Genomic DNA, 19,508 nt, shown 5'->3' with positions numbered 1-19,508 from the left:
CAAAGCAAATACTGATTCAAAGTATGGATTGTCATACCTTTCTGAACTCGTTATTAAATTTCCTAACGATTGGCATTTAAATCTTGACATTTTATTTATTTTTAATTTTTCGCAAAAAATCATGGGGTACAAATAAAGTGTGTTGAATCATATTTCATGAATCATAAATTTTCAGATGATGTGATATGAGTAAGCTGAGAAATATAAAATTCTTACCATGTGTATTCACCATATCTTTTTATTATCCGAATTTCATCATCATAAAATTTCTAGCATAGAATAAATTTGAGTATAATTTCTCTCTTGTACAATTGAATTAGTATGTATAACATTTTAAACCATAATAAAATAAAACTAAAATTTATATTTTATTTAACTACATTTAAAAACTATCGATATGAAAACGATGGGTATGATTTTTGTCAGGATAATCCGATAATTCGGAAACATCGATGACACCGATGTTTCTCCACCTCTAACAAGAAAAACTAAACAAAAGAAAAAAATTAAATAATTAATTAAAAAATTACGGATATATAAATTATATAGCATCCCCGCACTTTTATCGCTCGCTTTTCCCATCACTAGATTGTTGTTTTGATTTTCGCTGTTTTCAATAACGATATCAGGTGGTCCACTTCGGGCAGTTAATCGATATCAGGTGGTCCATCGAAAGCAATTTATATATTTTTTTTAAATCCCTTCAAAAATTTGACTTCTCGGTGAATAAAATATGAATTGCGAGCAATATTCGATTTAGCCGTTCGCAGCCGCGACGCCCGGGAAACGAGCAACGGCGGAATCAGGCCAGGATCGCAGTGTTTCCAGCGCGGCCGCTGCAGTGCCTCCTGCTTTCCCCCTCCAGCTGAAAAAAGCAGCGAACGAACGACCTCCTCCCCCGGCCCCGCCCCGCTGACCACGCCCCCACCCGCCTGCAGCTTAATCAGCAGATAAACGAAGTAATCCGGAAGCTGGAGCAGCAGCAGCAGCAGCAGCGGCTGAAGCGTGGATCCCCATCCAACCGGCGGCTGAGCGATGCAGCATAGGCCACCATGGGTTCACAGACCTTGGAGATTCTGCGCCAGGGCGTGTGGGCCTCGCTGACCGGCGGCTACTTCTACGATCCGCACCAGGGCGTCTTCTGCAACGTGGTGCACCTTTACCTCTGGCTCTACCTGCTCTGCTCGCCCTTTGTGGCTTACCTGGTAGGTGCTCCTCCTCCGCCTTCCCTTTCCCTTACTCACTTTACCATTCTGCAGTACTTTCCGAGCACCTGGCTGACATGGTGCCTGTACTGCGTGACCACCAGCCTGACCATCCTGCTGGTCAAGCTGGCCAATCTGGCGCTGCACCGGCTCTACGATCGCGCCCAGACCATGTCCGAGGTGAACCTCAAGGGGCAGTTCTTCAAGGTCACCAAGGAGACGGAGCCGCGCCACCACGACGACGAGGGCGGCATCGAGATGAAGGTCATCCGGCCGGGCGGCTCGCGCATCTCCGTCGAGCAGGCCATCAATGAGGCCAGCGAGGAGAACAGCATTATGTCGATCGATAATGTGAACAGCATAATTGGTGGGTTATCTGTTGTTCTTTGTGCTTCCTCCAGCCTAATCGTAATCCTTCACAGACCTCAAGGTCGATGTGCATCGCAAGAACAGCTCCGAGTCCATCGAACTGATGTTCTACGCCCCTTCCATGCTCTCCGGCGGCAGCCAGCAGGATCAGCAATCGCTAGCAGGCTCCGCCAGCGTTAGCAAGTCCATCAGAAGCTCGGGACCGGGCGGCAACTCCTCCACCAGCGCCGCCGCCCAAGCGGATCTGTTCAACAAGTACCTCACCGTCTATCCGGAGGTTGTCGAGGCGGCCGGCAGCAGTGCGGGCAGCGCGGATGGCGAGGCCTTGGGTCCAGCGGCGCCCGTTCAGCACGTTCGCACGGGTCACTTGTCGCGCAAGTGCTCCGAGGTCTTCAGTCGCCGGCATCGGCGTCGCCTGGAACGCCAGAGCAGCCTGGACACTGCGGCGGCCAACTCCAGCGTGGAGCACAAGCTGATGCGCAACCAGTCGGACACGATAGCCACGGCGGCGCCCTCGTTCCTGCACTCCCAGCCGACGAACAAGGCGCGCGGCCAGGCCAATCCGCGCCAGCACTTCATAGCCAGCACTCCGTCGGCGGCAGATGGAGGTGCCTCTTCCTCCTCCACTGCCGTTGTGGTAATTGCCCCCAACTCCTCGAATGGAAATCCTGGACGCTCGTCGCGCCTGCAGCGCCACAGAAGCTCGGAGACGCACGACGAGCGGCTGAAGCACCAGAGCCGCGGCGGTCTCTTCCAGCCGATCCTGCAGCTGCCGCACCACAGTGCAGCCAGCAGCATCGGGGCGCTGATGATCGGCGGCGGCGGCGGCGGCAGTGGGGCGGCCAACGATGTGGAGGACATGGAGCTGGGGCTGGCCAGGAATGCGGGCAGCGGCGGAGTGGCCGACGCCTGCAGCAGGGCCCTGCAGTCCTGGATTTTAGGTGGGTTTTCTGCTACTCTATAACATCCATTTGTGGTTTTTAACTATTAACTTTTATAGATCCCTTTCCCGACGTCTACCTGGAGGACGATAGCTACACCAAATCAGATCTGGGCATCGAGCAGCCGCACCAGCCGACCTTCCGCGCCCAGCATCACCATCACCATCACCACCACCACCACCTGCATCATCACCTGGGCGGCGCGATCATCCGCAAGGATCCCACCAGCACAATGTCTGCGCTTCAGCTGGCCGGAGGCGCTCCACCGGCAGCGGCAGGAGGATCGGGAGCGGGCGGCAGTGGAGGAGGAGCGGCTAGCGGCGGAGGCTCAACTGCCGGGATGAAGCGACGCAGACATTCCAACGCCACCAGCTACAAGCACAGCTCGGGCCAGGGCAATAAATCTTCACTGGCGGGAGGAGGAAGTGGAGGAGCAGCCATCACACCAGGAACATCGGCAAACAGCGGAGCAGCCGGCGGAGTGAGGCGCATCAAGAGCGCCGCCTTGGAGGTGCTCTGCCCGCAGCCCTCGGTCTCCAATCTCAGTCCGCATCCGAACAGCGTGGAGGCCATTTCAGGCCAACAGCAGATGCGCAATCCCCTGCCGCCGCCGAGCAAGAGTTTGGTGCGCAACCAGCATCTCAATCTGTATCCCACGCAGGGCTTTGGTGACAACAACACCTCGGGAGCAGGAGGAGGAGCACCTGGGAACGGCAGCACCTGCAGCAGCCTCTTCTTCGGCAGCTCCAGCGCCTGCGGCTCCACAACGGCGCTGATTGAGCCTCCCGTCTATCCCATAGTGGAGCACTCGGACGAGAAGACGGCGCACGAGGACGTTTGCCTGGGAATTGGCCAGGGAAACGCCGACGATGACGACGAGGTGGACGACGTGCCGATCCGCAGGAGAACGCGGGCGCTGGGCTGCAGCCAAACGCACTACAGTGCGGAATCGGATGTGGGCGGCTTCCTGGCGGACGACGTGGCCGCCGACGAGGATGTGTTCAAGGACTTCGACGACAACCTGGAGCACATACTCAGCGAGCTCCAGCAGACGCACAATCAGCTGGACGACGTCCTCAAGACCCACGATCTCCACCAGCAGCATCTGCAGCACAAGGCGACGTCGGGAAAGGGCGAAAACAATGACGACGACGACGAGGAGACGGAGGACAACAACACGGGCTCTCGCTCCCCGCTGCTCAGCGATCGCAATCGCCAGCAGGCCACGCTGCGCGAGATCCAGGCGGACAAGCAGCTGCGCCAGGAGCTATCATCGCACCAAACTGGGGCAGTAATCCCGGCGCCCATTGCCATTCCCCCATTGCCCATTCGCAGCGAGGCGGATTCCGGCTGCCCCTCGAGCGACTGCGAGCAGGTGAGCGCCAGCTCCAAGGATCAGCTGCTGGCCGGGATGGAGCCGGAGCAGCAGCAGCAGCAGGCGTTACAGAGATGCCAACTGGACGAGGAGCAGCCGTGCACCTCGAAAGCGGCCGCCAAGAGTCTGGGCGCCATTCCAAAGGTGGTCAAGTACCGGGAGGTGGATGAATTGAGGAGAAGACGACGCGGAGGCTCCCCTGCGGATGCCACCGAGGCTGCGACGGCGACGGCGGCGGGCAACGAGTTCGCTTTGGTCAAGCAGACCAAGCTGGCCTCGCGCAACTCCTCCTCCTCGAACTCGACGCACAGCATCAGCCTGACCGATAGTCTGACGGCGGATATCCACAAGATGCTTTGGCTGATGCACGGCGGAGCTGTGGACGAACGCGGCCGTCCCATCACGGGCATCTCGGCGGATGGCACCCCGATCCCGGCGAGCAGCAGCCTCGTGCCGCCGAACATGTCCAACGCACACTTCCAGTTCTACCAGGACGCCATTCAGGCGCTCCAGGGCGCCCATCCCGCCTCCAGCTCGAGTGTGGAGCACATGACCAACATTGAGCGGGCTTTGGCCCGGGATAAGCTGCGCCTGGATGCCAAGTTGATGTGCGAGCAGCTGGCCGCTGCGGCGGAGGCGAACTCTGGCGTGAGGGGCAGCACGCTGGCCACCCAGCAGATGACGCAGCAGCAGGTGGGCATGCTGATGCGCGGCGGCTCCGGGTCGCGGCATCCATCTAGCGCTCCCTTCTCCGTCCAGGGACTGATCAATGTGATCCGCAGCGAGCGGCAGGTGGCGCGCAGCCAGCTGGATGCACTGCAGCAGCTCAGCGATGCGGCGGCCGCAGTGGCGGCGAATGCCAGCGAGAATGCCTCCGTTTCGGCAGGAGGAGGAGGAGCAGGAGCATCTAGCGGAGGAGTTCTAAGCGCCTTGGGGCTAGCCAATCATCCGAGCAACCAGATAAGCCAAATCAGTCAGATCAGCCAGATGAGCCAGCCCATGCTGAATGTGGACGGGCACTTTGCACCCTACTGCGACTACTGGCGACCGGCGTGCCTCCTTTCCGCGGCGGAGAAGCCAGCGGCGCCGAAGAGCTTCTACAAGTACCGGTTCAAGTGGTGCGGCCAGGAGCACGAGTTCAAGATCGCCATGGACCGGCTGGAGCTGCTGGCCTTGTTCGACCGCGACCTCCACTGGCTGCACGTGCTCCTGGCCAGCCTGCTGTGCACGATGGTGGCCTGTTTGGGGGCGGCGATCCTGCAGCACGACCACTACAAGGATCTGTGCGCCCTGCTCTTCTGCGCGGTGATCGCCGGGGCGCAGTACTCGCTGGTGAAGAGCGTGCAGCCGGATGCGGCGTCGCCTGTGCATGGATTCAACAAGACGGTGGCCTATTCGCGGGCCATCTACTTCTGCCTGGGCGGAGGGTTGCTGCTGCTGCTCAAGCGCCTGGACACGGACTACGGGGAAAGGCCTCCAGATCCTGTGACCTTTTTCGGGCTGCGCTACTCGCCCGCCGACGTGGTGGCCCTGCTGCTGCACGCGCTCTACATCCTGCTGCTCTGCTTTCCCATCATCTTCTCGGTGGGCCTGTGCCCGCAGATCAACACGTTCCTCATGTACCTGCTGGAGCAGATCGATATGCATGTCTTTGGCGGCAATGCGGCGAGCAGTCTGCTGGGTGAGTAGCCCTCTAATTCTCTAATTCGGAATTTAACACACATGTTAAAAACATGTCAAATTGTATTTTACAGTGTGAGCAAAGTTTTTCACATCTGTGTCAAAAACAAAAGTGTTTTTTACACAATGTGTTATTAACACGACGTGTTTTTTACACACTGTGTTTTTAACACAAATAAAAATTACATTTTATCGAATCGAAGGGAACATGAAGAATCGATATTGGACTAGGATATCTTAATTGTTATTTTTAACCGTTTCAAAGCATATATGCATTTTTTAAACTAAAGAAAACCGTGAATTTTTCAGTTCAACATATATTTTTGACGTTTTAATGTCAAAAACTCATTGTGTAAAAAACACGTTGTGTAAAAAACATTATGTTTCTAACATATGTAAGCTTCAATTTTTTACACACATGTCAAAAAACTTAACACTTTGACATTTAACATGTTAATAACAAAAGTTTTTCACAGTCTTATTTTTCGAACCCTGATTCTAATGCTTGTTCCTTTTTCAGGTTCCTTTTTGTGCGTGCTGCGATCGGTGCTGGCCGTAATGTTGCTCTACGGACCGCTCTACGGAGCTTTGGACGAGCAGCGCGGCACCCAGTACATCCTGTTCTCCATCTTCTGCGCCATGCTGGTGCCCCTCGGCTACCACCTCTCCCGCTGCGCCAGCGACTTCAGCCACCTGTGGCGGCTGATCAAGACCTGCATAGTGAGCACGTATCGGGACGACGAGGACGAGGATCTCAGTCAGGTTAACGCACCGGGAGGAGGTAATAGTACTGCCCTCCAGCTAACCACCAGCACGCCGAAGCAGCGCAGGCAGCAGGCGGATTTAAAGACGGAGCAGCAGGAGCAGATCGAGCTGAGCTCGCTGGAGAAACTAACCGCCAACGAGGAGAGGGAGCAGGGAGCGGAGGATCCACTGGAGGAGCACGAACTGCCGCTCCAGCAGAAGCAGCACAGCAAGTCGAAGGCCTCTTCCCTGGGCAGCAGCCAGCAGACGCTGGCCAAGACGATCGGCAGCAGCAAGAGAGCCTCCAGTTCGTGCACCTCGATAGGAGGAGCAGCCGAAGAACCAGTGGCCACTGAGGAGGATCAGCAAGGAGATCAGCTAGCCAGCGAGGAGCCGAGCAAGCAGGAATTAACGGAGGCCTACGACCAGGCAGCCAAGGCAGCCGATGAGAGCGAGGACAAGATCTCCAGCTCATCGGCCACGAATCCCGGCGACATGTCCACGCTGACGGCGGGAGCGGGCGCAGCCTGCCTGGAGGAGGATGCGGAGGCGCCTGCTGAGGAGAAGCAGCAGCAGCAGCAGCAGGGAACGGGAACCACCGAGGCCAGTGAAAACAGCAGTGGAAATGCAAAAGGAAATGCAACGACTAGCAGTGATCTCCCCGATCCGCTGCCACGCAAACTGCAGGCCACGGTGACCACGCGGCTGAAGAACGACCTGGTGGTGATGACCCTGCTGGCGGTCAGCGTGCTGGGTCTGCACTGCAGCACCGTCTTCACCGCCCTGCAGCCGGATCTCAATGTGGTGCTGTACTCGTTCATTGGCGTTCTGGGCCTCCTGCTGCACTACATCGTGCCGCAAATGAGGAAGCACATGCCCTGGCTGTGCTTCGCTCGTCCGCTGCTCCGGCAGCGCGAATTCGGCCAGTTTGAGGTGCTCAACGCACCGAAGATCATGTGGTTCGAGAAGCTCTACATTTACCTGAGTGTCCTCGAGCGGAACGTGCTCTTTCCGCTGCTGGCCATCTCCTCGCTGACGGCGGACGCGCAGCTAATTGTCGGCAAGTTCGGACTGCCCTGGGGCACCCTCATCGTGGCCATTTGTGCTTTAAAGTGTGAGTAATTTGGAGGGTTACTGGTTATAAATGGTCACTATAATTTATCTGCCATCTCTCTCATTTTCATGACCATTCCAATCGGGATTCTCCTCCTGCAGTTGTGAGAAACGCCTACTCGGATCCGACCAACCAGTACCTGATCATCATCTTCACGGTATTGCTGTTCCGCATTGACTTTGCCATGGCCACGGAGACCTTCATCATAGACTACTTCTTTGTATCCTTGGCCTTTCGCAAGTGCTGTGACTTTCTGCTAAAGGTGAGGAAATCTACCATTACCATCTACCATTCCAATGCTAATCATTATCCTTATAGCTCCAATTCATTGTAACCTACATTGCGCCGTGGCAAATCACCTGGGGCTCCGCCTTCCACGCCTTCGCCCAGCCGTTTAGTGTGCCCCACTCGGCGATGCTCTTCCTGCAGGCGGGCATCTCGGCCCTGCTCTCCACCCCGCTGAATCCCTTCCTGGGCAGCGCCATCTTCCTGACATCCTACGTGCGGCCCATCAAGTTCTGGGAGCGGGACTACAACACGCGCCGCATCGACCACTCGAACACGCGGCTCAGCTCGCAGCTGGAGCGCGATTTGGGGGCGGACGACAACAACCTGAACAGCATCTTCTACGAGCACCTCACGCGCTCCCTGCAGCACTCGCTGTGCGGGGATCTGCTGATGGGTCGCTGGGGGAATGTCAACCAGGGAGATTGCTTTGGTAACACAATACTTTGCTTCTCATTAGAATAGATAACTTACCTGATACTGTTGCAGTTCTCGCCTCCGACGATCTCAACTGTTTGGTGCACATCATCGAGCTGGGGAATGGACTCTGCACCTTTCAGATGCGCGGCCTGGAGTTCCGGGGCACCTACTGCCAGCAGCGCGAGGTGGAGGCCATCACCGAGGACGTGGAGGACAACGACGGCTGCTGCTGCTGCGATCCGGGGCACCTGCCGCGCCTGCTCAGCGCCAACGCCATGTTCTCCACCAGGTGGCTGGCCTGGCAGGTGGTCGCCGCCCAGTACGTCATCGAGGGCTACTCCATTTCGGACAACCTGGCCAGTGCCACGCTGCAGGTGTTTGAGTACCGCAAGGTGCTCATCACCTACTACATCAAGGTGAGCATTTCTTTCTTTACTCGGAAAATAACACGCACTACAAACAACTTGTGTTATTAACATGTTAAATGTCAAAGTATTGCTTTGTGTTTAAAAAATTGTATCCTACATGTCTTATTTACACGACGTTTTATTAACACCACGAGTTTTTTACACAGCGTGTTTTTAACACAATAAGTTTTTGACATTAAAGTGTAGAATTTTATGTTGAACTGAAAAATGCATGGTTATCTAGAGTATAAGAATTCATATATGCTTTGAAATGGTTACAACTAACATATAAAATATTAATGTCTGTGAAATGTAATTTTCATTTGTGTTAAAAGCACAGTGTGTAAAAATCACAGTGAGCTGTGTGTGTTAACAATTATTTTTCACATTTTAACACTTTTGTTTTTCACACACATATCAAAAATTTTAATCACACTGTAAAATATCATTTTCCATGTTTTTAACACATGCTAATCCCTAAATCTTCTACGCCAGAGCATCATCTACTATGTGGTGAAGAACCCCAAGCTGGAGCAGTGGCTGGCCTCCGGTCCCATCCAGGACGCCCTGCAGCACACGCTGAGCCGCCAGTTCGTCGATCTGGATCCCATATTCAACTTCAATCTGGACGAGGACTTTGACTTCCGGGCCGTGGGCATCACGCGCTCCAGCTTCTGCTACGTGTACCTCAAATGGATCAACTACTGCGTGGACATGCGAAGGGATGCGGCTGCCTCCATGGGAGCTCCTGCCTCTGGGGGAGCTTCCTCTGCCCCGGCATCTGCGGCTGCAGCTGCTCCGCCGCCGCCACCGGTTACGCCCGCCCACAATGACTCGAAGAGCACGCCCAATCTCTCGGCGCACGGGGGATCTTCTGGAGCGGCCTCGGGCCAATCCAAGTCCCAGTCGCAGCAGCAGTTGCGGCGTCCGCCGAAGAGTGCGGGCCAGGAGAGCGTGGGAGCAGCAGGAGCTGCCGGATCAGTTGCTAATCCCGCAGGAGGCGGAGGAGGAGGCCCAACCACCGTTGGCGGAGATCAGCAGCTGAGCAGCTCGCACAGCTTCGCCAACATATCCCGGCAAACATCGGAGAGTGCTCCTGGTTTGGGTGGCTATGTGACCTACATGGATCAGAATGTGTTCGTTAAGCTGGCCAAGAGTAGCACGGCAGCAGGAGCTCCGGCCGGACGAAAGGAGAGCCAGGAGAAGCCCGCGCTGCGGCTGAAGCTGGCCAGCGTGGGCAAGGAGGCGCCGCTGGTGTCCCTCTGCCTGGCCTTGGGCCTCCTGGCCCGCCGATCCCTGGCCACCGCCTCGCACAGCTCGCTGACCGGCGTGGAGTTCTTCCTGCACGGCCTGCACGCCTTGTTCAAGGGCGATTTCCGCATCACCTCGCCGCGCGACGAATGGGTCTTTGCGGACATGGAGCTGCTGCATTCCGTGGTGGCGCCCGCCGTCAAGATGGCCCTCAAGCTGCAGCAGGACCACATCACCAATCCCGACGAGTTCCTCGATCCGCATGCCCTGTACGATGCCATCGACAACTGCTCCAACGAGCTGGTCATCTCGCACGAGGCCGATCCCGTCTGGCGGAGCGCCGTGCTGCGCGGAGCACCCAATCTGCTGGCCCTGCGCCACGTGATGGAGGACGGGTCGGATGAGTACCGCATCATCCGGCTGACCAAGCGATGCCTCAGCTTCCGGGTGATCAAATTGAATCGCGAGTGCGTCCGCGGTTTGTGGGCTGGGCAGCAGCAGGAGCTGATCTACCTGCGCAACAGGAATCCCGAGAGGGGCAGCATCCAGAACGCCAAGCAGGCGCTGCGCAACATCATCAACTCCAGCTGCGATCAGCCGATTGGTTATCCCATCTACGTGTCGCCTTTGACCACTTCCTATGCGGATACGAATGCCCAGCTGTGCGAGGTGATTGGCGGCGCCATCACACTGGACACCATTAGGCAGACGGTGCTGGGCTGGTGGCACCGCATCCGCGAGCGCTGCCGGCAGGGCTGCAGCTCGGGATCTGCAATGGAAGCGCATCCAGGCGCTGGACCCGTGCAGCTGGGCGCCTGCAACTTTGGCAGCGGCGGCAGCGTCGTGGGCGCCGGCTCCACGGCCACCGGAGTGGGTGCCTCTGCGGGTTCCGGGCTGGGAGTGGGAGTGGCTCCCGGCACCGCCAGCAGCACAGGCGGCGAATCAGGCGACCTGGCGCCCGTCTTCATCTCGGCGCCGCTCTACAACACGCTCACCGTCAACAGCTACTACAACGTGCGGCCGGGAAATGTTCCCGGCGGTGGGATGGCCGCCAATCTGGGCGGCAGCTATGTGAGCGACAGCCTGGCGGTGGTCCGCGGAGGTTTGGCCGTGATGCCCGTGAAGCCCACGTCCACCACTCTGATTGCTGGACTGCTGAACAGGGAGCGGGATCAGGAAAGCTCTGGATCTGGAGGAGGAGGAGGAGGAGCAGCCAGTGGTGGAGCCACCAGAGCCACGAGCAGTGGCGGCGTGCGCAGTCGAAGACCGGAGATGGGCAGCAGTCGGGGCAGGGATCACGAGCGACGGGCCACCCTGCCCATTGCCAGCGGAGGAGCTGGTGGCGAGTCTGTCAAGGATCTGGCCACGCCCCAAACGCAGGTGGAGCACGAGCCCAGTCCGCGTAGCACCAAGCTCTCCTCTTCGTCCGGCAGTCTGGGCCTGGGAATGGGCGTGGGCCTGGGCAACATCATCACCACGCCAGGAGATTATCCGCGGAAGACCAAGGGACCGATTTGCCTGACCTCCGTGGAGGCGGGAGGAGAGGGAAAGCCCGCAGGATCGGGAACGGTAGCAGGATCCGGTGGAGGAGGAGGCGCCGTCATCAGGAAGCCGCGCATCGAGATCCTGAAGAAGGTCATCATAGTGGACGACACGGGGGTGAGTAAATTAAATAGAAAGAACGAGAGAGAACGCTATAGTCGGGTTGGTGTCCCGACTATCTAATACCTGTCACTCGGCTAAAGGGAGTGCGAGGGAGATGGATATATAAAACTTTAATTGCGCATAACATTTTAACAAATGGTCCGATTTGAAAAATGTCTTCTACATTTCGATAGGTATAAATAGACACAACAAAATATATTATACTTCTTGGAAATCTTTGAAGGTGTGGGCACCAGACACATTTTAACATCGTTAGTGGGCGTTAGAGGGGGCGTGGCGCTCGGCTGAAATAAACTTACGCTGCGTAGGAAGCCCAAGAATATGTGTGGGAAATCTCAACCTTCCAGCTTTTGTAGTTTCCGAGATCTCATCGTTCATATATATACTTTATGGGGTCGCCTCCTTCTAACTGTTACATACTTTGACACGAATATAATATACCCTTTTACACTACGAGTAACGGGTATAAAAAGAAAATCTTTAACTGTAATAATAATAATAATAAAATATATATAATTCCAAACAGATCTACGACTGCCTGGACATCATCGATGCCGTCGTGTGGCCCACCGAACGCATGCGCAACAATGGCGGCCGGCTGTCGTGGAAGGACTGGGAGCCCAGTGCCGGGATGGTGGGCCACGTGGTCCACTGCTGGACGCCCAACCACAAGGACATGCGCTTCCGCTCGCACGTCAACCGCTACGTGTATCTGGTGGAGATCGGCGAGCACTACGTGCCCGTGGAGGAGCTGGGCCTGCGGGAATACAACCAGATAATGGGCAGCAACGAGGAGATGGCCAACTCGCGGCGCAGCTCCATCCAGCGCGAGTTCCACGAGTACAAGATCCAGCTGAGTCTGGGTGGCCTGCCCGCGATCAGACCGTCGACTAGCGACGCCTCCAAGGCGACGCACAAGGCCAAGATCCGGGCGGTGAGCAGCAGCAGTTCCGAGGACGAGGACACCTCGTCCACGCGCTCCATTCCCCTGCCACACGACGATCCTGGCGACCTGACCAACTTCACCAGGCTGGTGAGCATGTGGAAGGAGATAATCCTGGACAATAACAAGCGACGGCTCTACGACATGGGTGAGCTGTCGCCAGAGCTGCTCCAGAAACTGGACGACGCCGTCCAGCAGCAGCAGCAGCAAGAGGCGCCCGCAGACGAGACGGAGGTAACCGAGGAGGAGGTCCCAGCCACAGTCACTGCCAATGAAGGTGAAGAGGAGGCGGAAAAGGAGCAGCAGCAGCAGCAGGAGGAGATTGAGAGTCCCGAAGAGCAAGCACAGCTGGAGGAGGTGACCGTTTCCAAGCCCGAGGAGCAGCCAGCTCCCTGCAGTCCCGCTCCTGCCGAGGCCAGCTCCCCAAGCTCCCCTTCCCTCAGCCAAGAAGAGGAGGAGGAGGAGGCAGTCGATCCAGGGAAGACCCCTGAACTTCCCTCCGAGGAGCCAGCCAGCGAGACGGGGACAACGGTCTGAAGGATAGCGAACGATGGAGCTGCCTTCACATAGATTTGCATTTGTTTGCCAAGCAAACAGGGACTCACACCCAGGTGGACATGGAGATGGCACCACCAACTTGTAATACATATCAGCAGAGAGCAGAGTTACGGAGATAGAGATTACAGAGGGCTTCCGTGTGGCCCATTTCCATTTCCATATAACCATATATCCTGGCCAGGAACAACAACAAATGAGAACACTTCCAAGAAATCAAAGTAAAGTTTATAAAACGACTGCGTTTAGTGTATGCATAGGGATTAGGAGCAAACTACAATAATTCAGACAAGAAAAAACAAAAAAAGAATTCAATTTTTAGTATTAATTACAAGTTATAGATTATACTCAGTATATAGGAAAAACAAAAAAAACAGAGCGCAAATCGAGAGCAGAGTTTTTGGACAGGAGATAGGAGATCGATCTTAAGATAAATATCTAACTAATTGTTGTAACTTGCGAATTGTATAACACGGAAACGGAAACGGAAAACCAAATGCTTCTCAAACATTACCTATTTTGTTCTTTCTCCTCTTGCTAGCCAATACAGAAATATTAAGCGAACCTAAAGAATTTATAAATGTATATTTAACGCAAATTAGTTTAAAGTTAAAGTTAACGAGCCCCACACACAAGAACATAACACACAGACACAAAACATACCAAAATTGATTGTTAAAGAGTACACAAATGATACAAGAGTCCCGCATAAAATTAGCCTAAGCGATAAGCGAACTTCGGACAGGATTCAAGTTACAAAACTAAGATATTACACACAATTCCTAGATGATTAAGAGGATGATAAGGATGAGGATGAGGATGGGGACGAGGATCAAGTGGAATGACGACATGTAAAGCTCTCACGTTGCCTTAATATATTAGACTGATTTTTTCTACACACACATTTGTAGACGTATGGAGGATGCATTCGAGGAGAGGAGCTGCAGCAAACGGAGTCCTAATCCCAATCCCAACTAGCGATTTACATGTACATATGGGGAAGAGCGAAGCTAAGCGAACAAAGCTACAGTTTGTCGGCCAATCCGAATCCGATCGTTCCGTTCGAAGCGTATATAACCAAGGCAGATGCCCACTATATAGCCACATGCCCAATTAGCCAAATCTCTCTCATAAACACAGGTGTAAATGCTGATTTCTCACCGCCAGCTGAAGGATTAACCTACGATTGATTACCAAGAGAGAAAACCAACAGACAACAAACAACAAACAAATACAAAATACAATGAATATTGATTATTTCTATGTACATATATGGATTGTATTAAACATTTATCGAAACTTAGCTGTTAACAAAAACATTTTTATTCCCCCTCACTCCACTTCCACTCCATTTTTTTTAGTTCCATTTAAAACAAATTTCATATTTATATTATACATAAAGAATTATATAAATATATATCAATTAAATAAATAATAAATGAAACTTGTTATACAAAAAGAAGCCCGCTGTTAACTAGCTTTTTGACTGGGCTAGAGGTTCCTCCTTATCCACTGGTGGCCACAGAGGCGTCAGTTCGCTGAGGGCCACGTCGTAGAGCAGATTCTGGTACTCCTCCAAGAGGACTGCAATAATAAATAAAATAAAATATATATAATAATATAATATACAATAAACCTACAGTGAGGATCGCTTGTCCACTGGTCCAGCAGCGCCTGGCGGCTGTGGATCTGCTTGGTGATGAGCGCCCGCTTGAAGCGCAGCACCTTGTCGTTCATGCTCGACCAGCTCTTGATGACGGAGGCGGGCGTGGACTTCAGTTTGCCCCGGAAGGGAGCCAGCCTGGAGAAAACCTGGCCCTCCAGCAGGAACATTCCAAAGTAACTAAAAAGGCAATCATTTAATTACATCATTTATAAATAACAAGAAAGAAAGATAGCTTCGGCCAGCCGAAACTTATATACCCTTGCAGATCATTACAAATTACAAAATGTTCAGTTTCGTATTATTTGTTCTTTCCTTCCTATGGATTGTTGTTAAATTTAATTCGAAATTCTGAAATATTAAAAATGAATCATATTCTAGAGTAGAAAGAATAGAATACACAGTGCAACATGGAAAATGTAACCGCAATTCTGATTTCATAGGCGGAAAGAATTCATCGAAATAAGCTAAAACCCATTTAGGTTTCTCTGGCTTAGCTCGCGTTTACCTTTTATAGCGAGTTAAAGTTTTACATACAAAATTTATTTGTAACGGCCATATCTTCTGAACCGCTTAAAATTTCACTATCAAGTCTTCAGTGATTATATAGCTATGAAACCAAGGAACTAAATTGACAAATGACTCTTGCGCACTTAGCACCTAGTGCACCTAGCGCGTTAAAAAACAAATTTGCCTAATTTTTCGATTTTTAACGCGCTAGGTGTACGTCTTCGCAAGAGTCATTTGTCAATTTAGTTCCTTGAGTTCATAGCTACATAATCACTGAAGACTTGATAGTGAAATTTTAATCGGTTCACAAGATATGGCCGTTACAAATAAATTTTGTATGTAAAACTTTAACTCGCTATAATAGGTAAACGCGAACTAAGCCAGAGAAACCCAAATGGGTTTTAGCTTATTTCGATGAGTTCTTTCCGCCCATGAAATCAGAATTGCGGTTACATTTTATAACCCTAAAAATGTTGCACAGTGATATAAACCAACGGAGCTATAATTTCTTTTCAATTAATTTCGATCGTTCTGATTTTTATAAAATTCAATTCGAAATTCAGAATAATCAAAATACTGTTATTCTCAAAAGTAGGAGGTTATATGTAAAAAAACAAAAAAAAATTTTCGATTATTTTTCCGATATTTCCCATAAGAGCTATAAGATATAGTTGTCCGATCCGGCCAGTTCCGACTTATATACTACCAGCAATAGAAATAAGTCTTTTGGGAAAGTTTCATCCCGATAGCTTTAAAACTGAGAGACTAGTTTGCGTAGAAACGGACAGACTAACGGACAAACACTGCGTTGCAAACTTCTGACTGAAATCATAATACCCTCGGCAAGGGTATAAAAAGGGAAATGGACACTTACCAGCAGGCCTTCTCGCTGATGGGCATCTCCACCTCGCCGAGCGGCAGCTCCCAGCCGGACTTGCCGAACGTGGCGTCCACATGGCAGTAGATCTTGCCAGAAGACTCATCGAATCTGGGAGCAGGATCCTCGCGCACCTCGCGTATATTGCAAAGCAGCGGAACGTAGAGAAGCAGCCACTCCGGTTCAATAGCAGTGATACCACGGATAAACATCTTGGTGGAGTCGCCGTTCTGCAGCTCGTAGGCCTCCTGGTAGACCACCCACTCGGGTGTCTTTTGGCGCAGCACCGAGGAGACGTGCAGGAAGGCCGGCTCCTCCATGTCGGCACAGTGGTAGGCGTACTTCAGGCGCCGCCGCTCCTCCTTGTCGGCGATATCGGCCAGGGGCACCTTCCTGGCGACCCTATCGCCCATGCCGGCTAGAAGGATTTGCCGAAGGAACCGCGCCTGGGCATCCGAGGGAGGCTTCAGTTCGGGATCCACGCCCAGCTCCACGTCGCTCACATTCAGATTGATCTCGTTGGTCAGCTGGACGCGCAGTTTGCGCACCTCGCTCATCGCCTTCTGGCGCAATCCGTTCGCGTCGCAGAACTCCGGCAGGCGACCCTGCGAACCGGCGTACTCGGCTGCTCCGACGGCGCGCAGCAGAACCATGGGATCGCCGAGCAGCTGGTAGTTGCCGCTGGATGCCCAACTCTGCCGTTTGCGGTGGAAGCGATTGGCGCCGGGCGCCACATCCTCCTGCCGCTGCACACCCGTCTCGATGAGCACCTCCTGGACGGAGAGGGCGGCCACCAGGCAGACGGTGTAGGGCAGCAGGTTCTGCTGATGGGACAAGGCCAGCATCTTGCCGAAGCGCGGCGCCACGGGGAAGCGGGAGATGACCTGACCCAAACGGGTGACGGCAGGCGGAAGGTCGCTCTTCTCCGACTTAGTCGCCTCTAGGGCACCCAGCACCGTCAGTCGCCGCTCGGCGGCCTGCAGCTGCACCTCATCCGGTGGCGAGGGAAACGGGAAGTGCACCACTCGATCGATGCCCATGCAGCGCATCTGCAGCATCAGATCCTCGACGGGTTTCTTTTGGATGTCCGGCTGCGAGAAGTCCTCGAAGCAGTCGTTGTACACAGCACTCGAGTAGAGGCGATAGCAATGACCGGCACTGATGCGACCAGCTCTTCCAGCTCGCTGATCCGCCGAGGCCTTGGACGTATAGGTCACCACAAAGGCACTCACGCCGGTGAGCTTGTCGTAGAGACGGGTCTTCTGGCGCCCGCTGTCCACCACATACTTGATGTGCGGAATGGTGAGCGAGGTCTCGGCCACATTGGTGCTGACCACGCACAGCCGACAGCCGGCGGGAACGGGCTGGAAGATGCGGTTCTGCTTGTCCGAGGAGAGCAGCGAGTAGAGGGGCAGCACCCAGAGGGGTTGCCTCGGGTTGGAGGTTATTTCGGAGTCCATTTCATCCTCTTCGTCTTCTTCACCATCTAATTCCAGCTCCTCATCCTGCTCCTCATGCATATCCGCCTCTGTATCGTCGCCGGGCAGCTTGTAGTCGTCCAGGTTGATCTTGGGCAGGGCGATCTGGGCCAGAAACTTCTTCTTCGACTTGCGAATGTTGCGTATCACCCGCTTCATGTCGAACTCCAGCTCCTTGGGATCCTCAGCCGGCTCATCCTTCGTTTCTTCCGCCTCTGGAGTCACCTCACTGGCCTCCTTAGCTTCCTTATCCGCCGGATGGTAGGGAAACGTGCGTCGCAGCTTGCGCACCAGCTGGTTGACCTCCTGCTGGCCGGTGACAAAGATCAGGATGCCGCCCTCGGGCAGCTGGTTGTGGATCTTCAGAGTCTTGCGATAGGCCTCGGCCACATAGTCATCCGGCGTGCGCTTCTGGAAGTGAATCGTCACAGGAAACTGTCGCGCCTCCACTTTGAGCAGCGGCGGCGGAGTCCTGAAGAGCCGCGTGTTCTCCGTGAAATCGGTCACTCGCAGCGTGGCGGACATGATGATCAGCTTCAGTGGCTGGCCGCGCTTGTGTCGCAGCGGAACGATGCGCGAGAGCAGCCCCACCAGGATATCCGTGTAGACGCTGCGCTCGTGCGCCTCGTCGAGAATGATCACCGAGTACTTGCTGAGCAGGAAGTCCGTTTCGATCTCCTTGAGCAGCACGCCGTCGGTCATGAACTTGATGCGCGTGGCCGGGGTGACGTTGCCCTCGAAGCGAATGAGGTAGGACACCTCGCTCTCCGGCAGATTCATCTCGTGGGCCACCCGCTTGGACATGGCAATGGCGGCCACGCGCCGCGGCTCCGTCACTCCGATCATCTTGTGCTGGGCATAGCCTGCCTCGTAGAGGAACTGCGGCAGCTGGGTGGTCTTGCCGGAGCCCGTTTCGCCGGCCACAATCACAATCGGGTTCTCGTTGATGGTCTCCATCACCTGCTGCTCCTCTGCGAGAATGGGCAGACGCAGGCGAGCCTCCTGGACCTCCGCGGAGCGATGTACGGGCACGTAGACCGTCTGATGAAGGCAGGCGGGTGGAGCAGGCTCTGCTTTGGGCTTCTCTTTAGGGGGATTCACTTTGATTTGCGGCGGCACAGCAGTTACTGGCGTGGGAATGGCAGGAGGAACTGGTGCTGCAGGCGTCTCCTCATCGGAGGAGTCATCGGAGGATTCTTCCTCCTCCAAACTAATCACATTCGGATTCCTGCGCTTGGCCTCCAGCTCCTCCTCCTCCTCGGCGAGCAGCTTGCGCTTGGAGCCCTTGATGGCATTCACGCGGTGCCCCGAGCTCTTTTCGGCCAGGGCTTGAGTCTGCCGCTCCTGCTTCTTGGCCAGGTACTCGTCCAAAGTGGGCAGACGCTTGAGGCCCACCGTCTGCACCTGGCTGATGGATGTGTACTGCTGCAGCTCCGCCTCCGGGATTTGCACGGCGGCCAGGTCGCCCAGCAGCTGGGCGCGCTGAAAATCAAGGTATTTGGTTTGATAAGGAGGTAATTAAATAGAAATTAGAGACACCTACGCCCTCCTTCTTCTTCTTCTTGTCCACAATCGCCTGGAGGTGCTTGCGCTGCTTCTTGGTGAGGATCTTCACGTGCTGCACCTTGTCCACCCGGATCTTGGTGGCCCGCTTCTCGGAGGGCAGCACCAGGGCGTTGGCCTCGTCGTAGCCTGGCCCACTGCCGCCGGCCACTGCATCCACATCGATCTGGATCTGTGGGAGATTGGGATTTGAATTTAGATTCGAATTTGGATTTCGATTGGTGAGGGAGGCGATTCCCACCTTCTTCACGGCCGAGTTGTCCACAATGGTCTCTGGATTCTGCCGCGCCCTGGCATTGTGCACCTTCTTGCCCATGGCTATTTAGTTTAATATTATCAGAGTAATAATATTAATGTTTATTTAACACAAAAAAAATAGTAAACATTGAAATCACACGTGCAGCTCCGATAACAGGCCTATCGATATGTGCCTGCGAGGTGGAAACATCACATCACACCTGTT

The 19,508-nt window shown here is 54.0% G+C and overlaps 2 protein-coding genes across 3 annotated transcripts; one reads left to right on the top strand and one right to left on the bottom strand.

Moving 5' to 3' along the window:
* Nucleotides 1-526: 526 nt before the first annotated feature.
* On the top strand, nt 527-14,206 carry pcx (pecanex). Of its 2 annotated transcripts, XM_017140260.3 has the most exons (10): nt 528-1,205; nt 1,260-1,572; nt 1,628-2,515; nt 2,575-5,571; nt 6,091-7,428; nt 7,530-7,690; nt 7,747-8,146; nt 8,203-8,549; nt 9,036-11,450; nt 11,983-14,206. In XM_017140260.3, exons 1-10 carry the CDS (start codon nt 1,053-1,055, stop codon nt 12,934-12,936), a joined length of 9,966 nt encoding a protein of 3,321 aa, XP_016995749.2. In that variant the 5' UTR covers nt 528-1,052; the 3' UTR covers nt 12,937-14,206. The 2 variants fall into 2 exon arrangements, with proteins under 2 accessions (XP_044252136.1, XP_016995749.2); XM_044396201.2 differs by having other exon boundaries at nt 527-1,572.
* Nucleotides 14,207-14,402: 196 nt separating this feature from the next.
* Nucleotides 14,403-19,476, bottom strand: kz (putative ATP-dependent RNA helicase kurz). Its single transcript, XM_017140259.3, has 5 exons — nt 19,287-19,476; nt 19,026-19,217; nt 16,002-18,964; nt 14,595-14,797; nt 14,403-14,538 (listed from the first exon to the last, which is right to left on the bottom strand). The coding sequence occupies exons 1-5, from the start codon at nt 19,359-19,361 to the stop codon at nt 14,429-14,431; spliced, it is 3,543 nt and encodes a 1,180-aa protein (XP_016995748.2). The 5' UTR covers nt 19,362-19,476; the 3' UTR covers nt 14,403-14,428.
* Nucleotides 19,477-19,508: the final 32 nt, after the last annotated feature.

The sequence above is a fragment of the Drosophila takahashii genome, chromosome X (assembly GCF_030179915.1).
Source record: "Drosophila takahashii strain IR98-3 E-12201 chromosome X, DtakHiC1v2, whole genome shotgun sequence".
In the NCBI taxonomy this organism is placed as follows: domain Eukaryota; kingdom Metazoa; phylum Arthropoda; class Insecta; order Diptera; family Drosophilidae; genus Drosophila; species Drosophila takahashii.
This window is presented reverse-complemented; position numbering and strand designations above follow the sequence as displayed.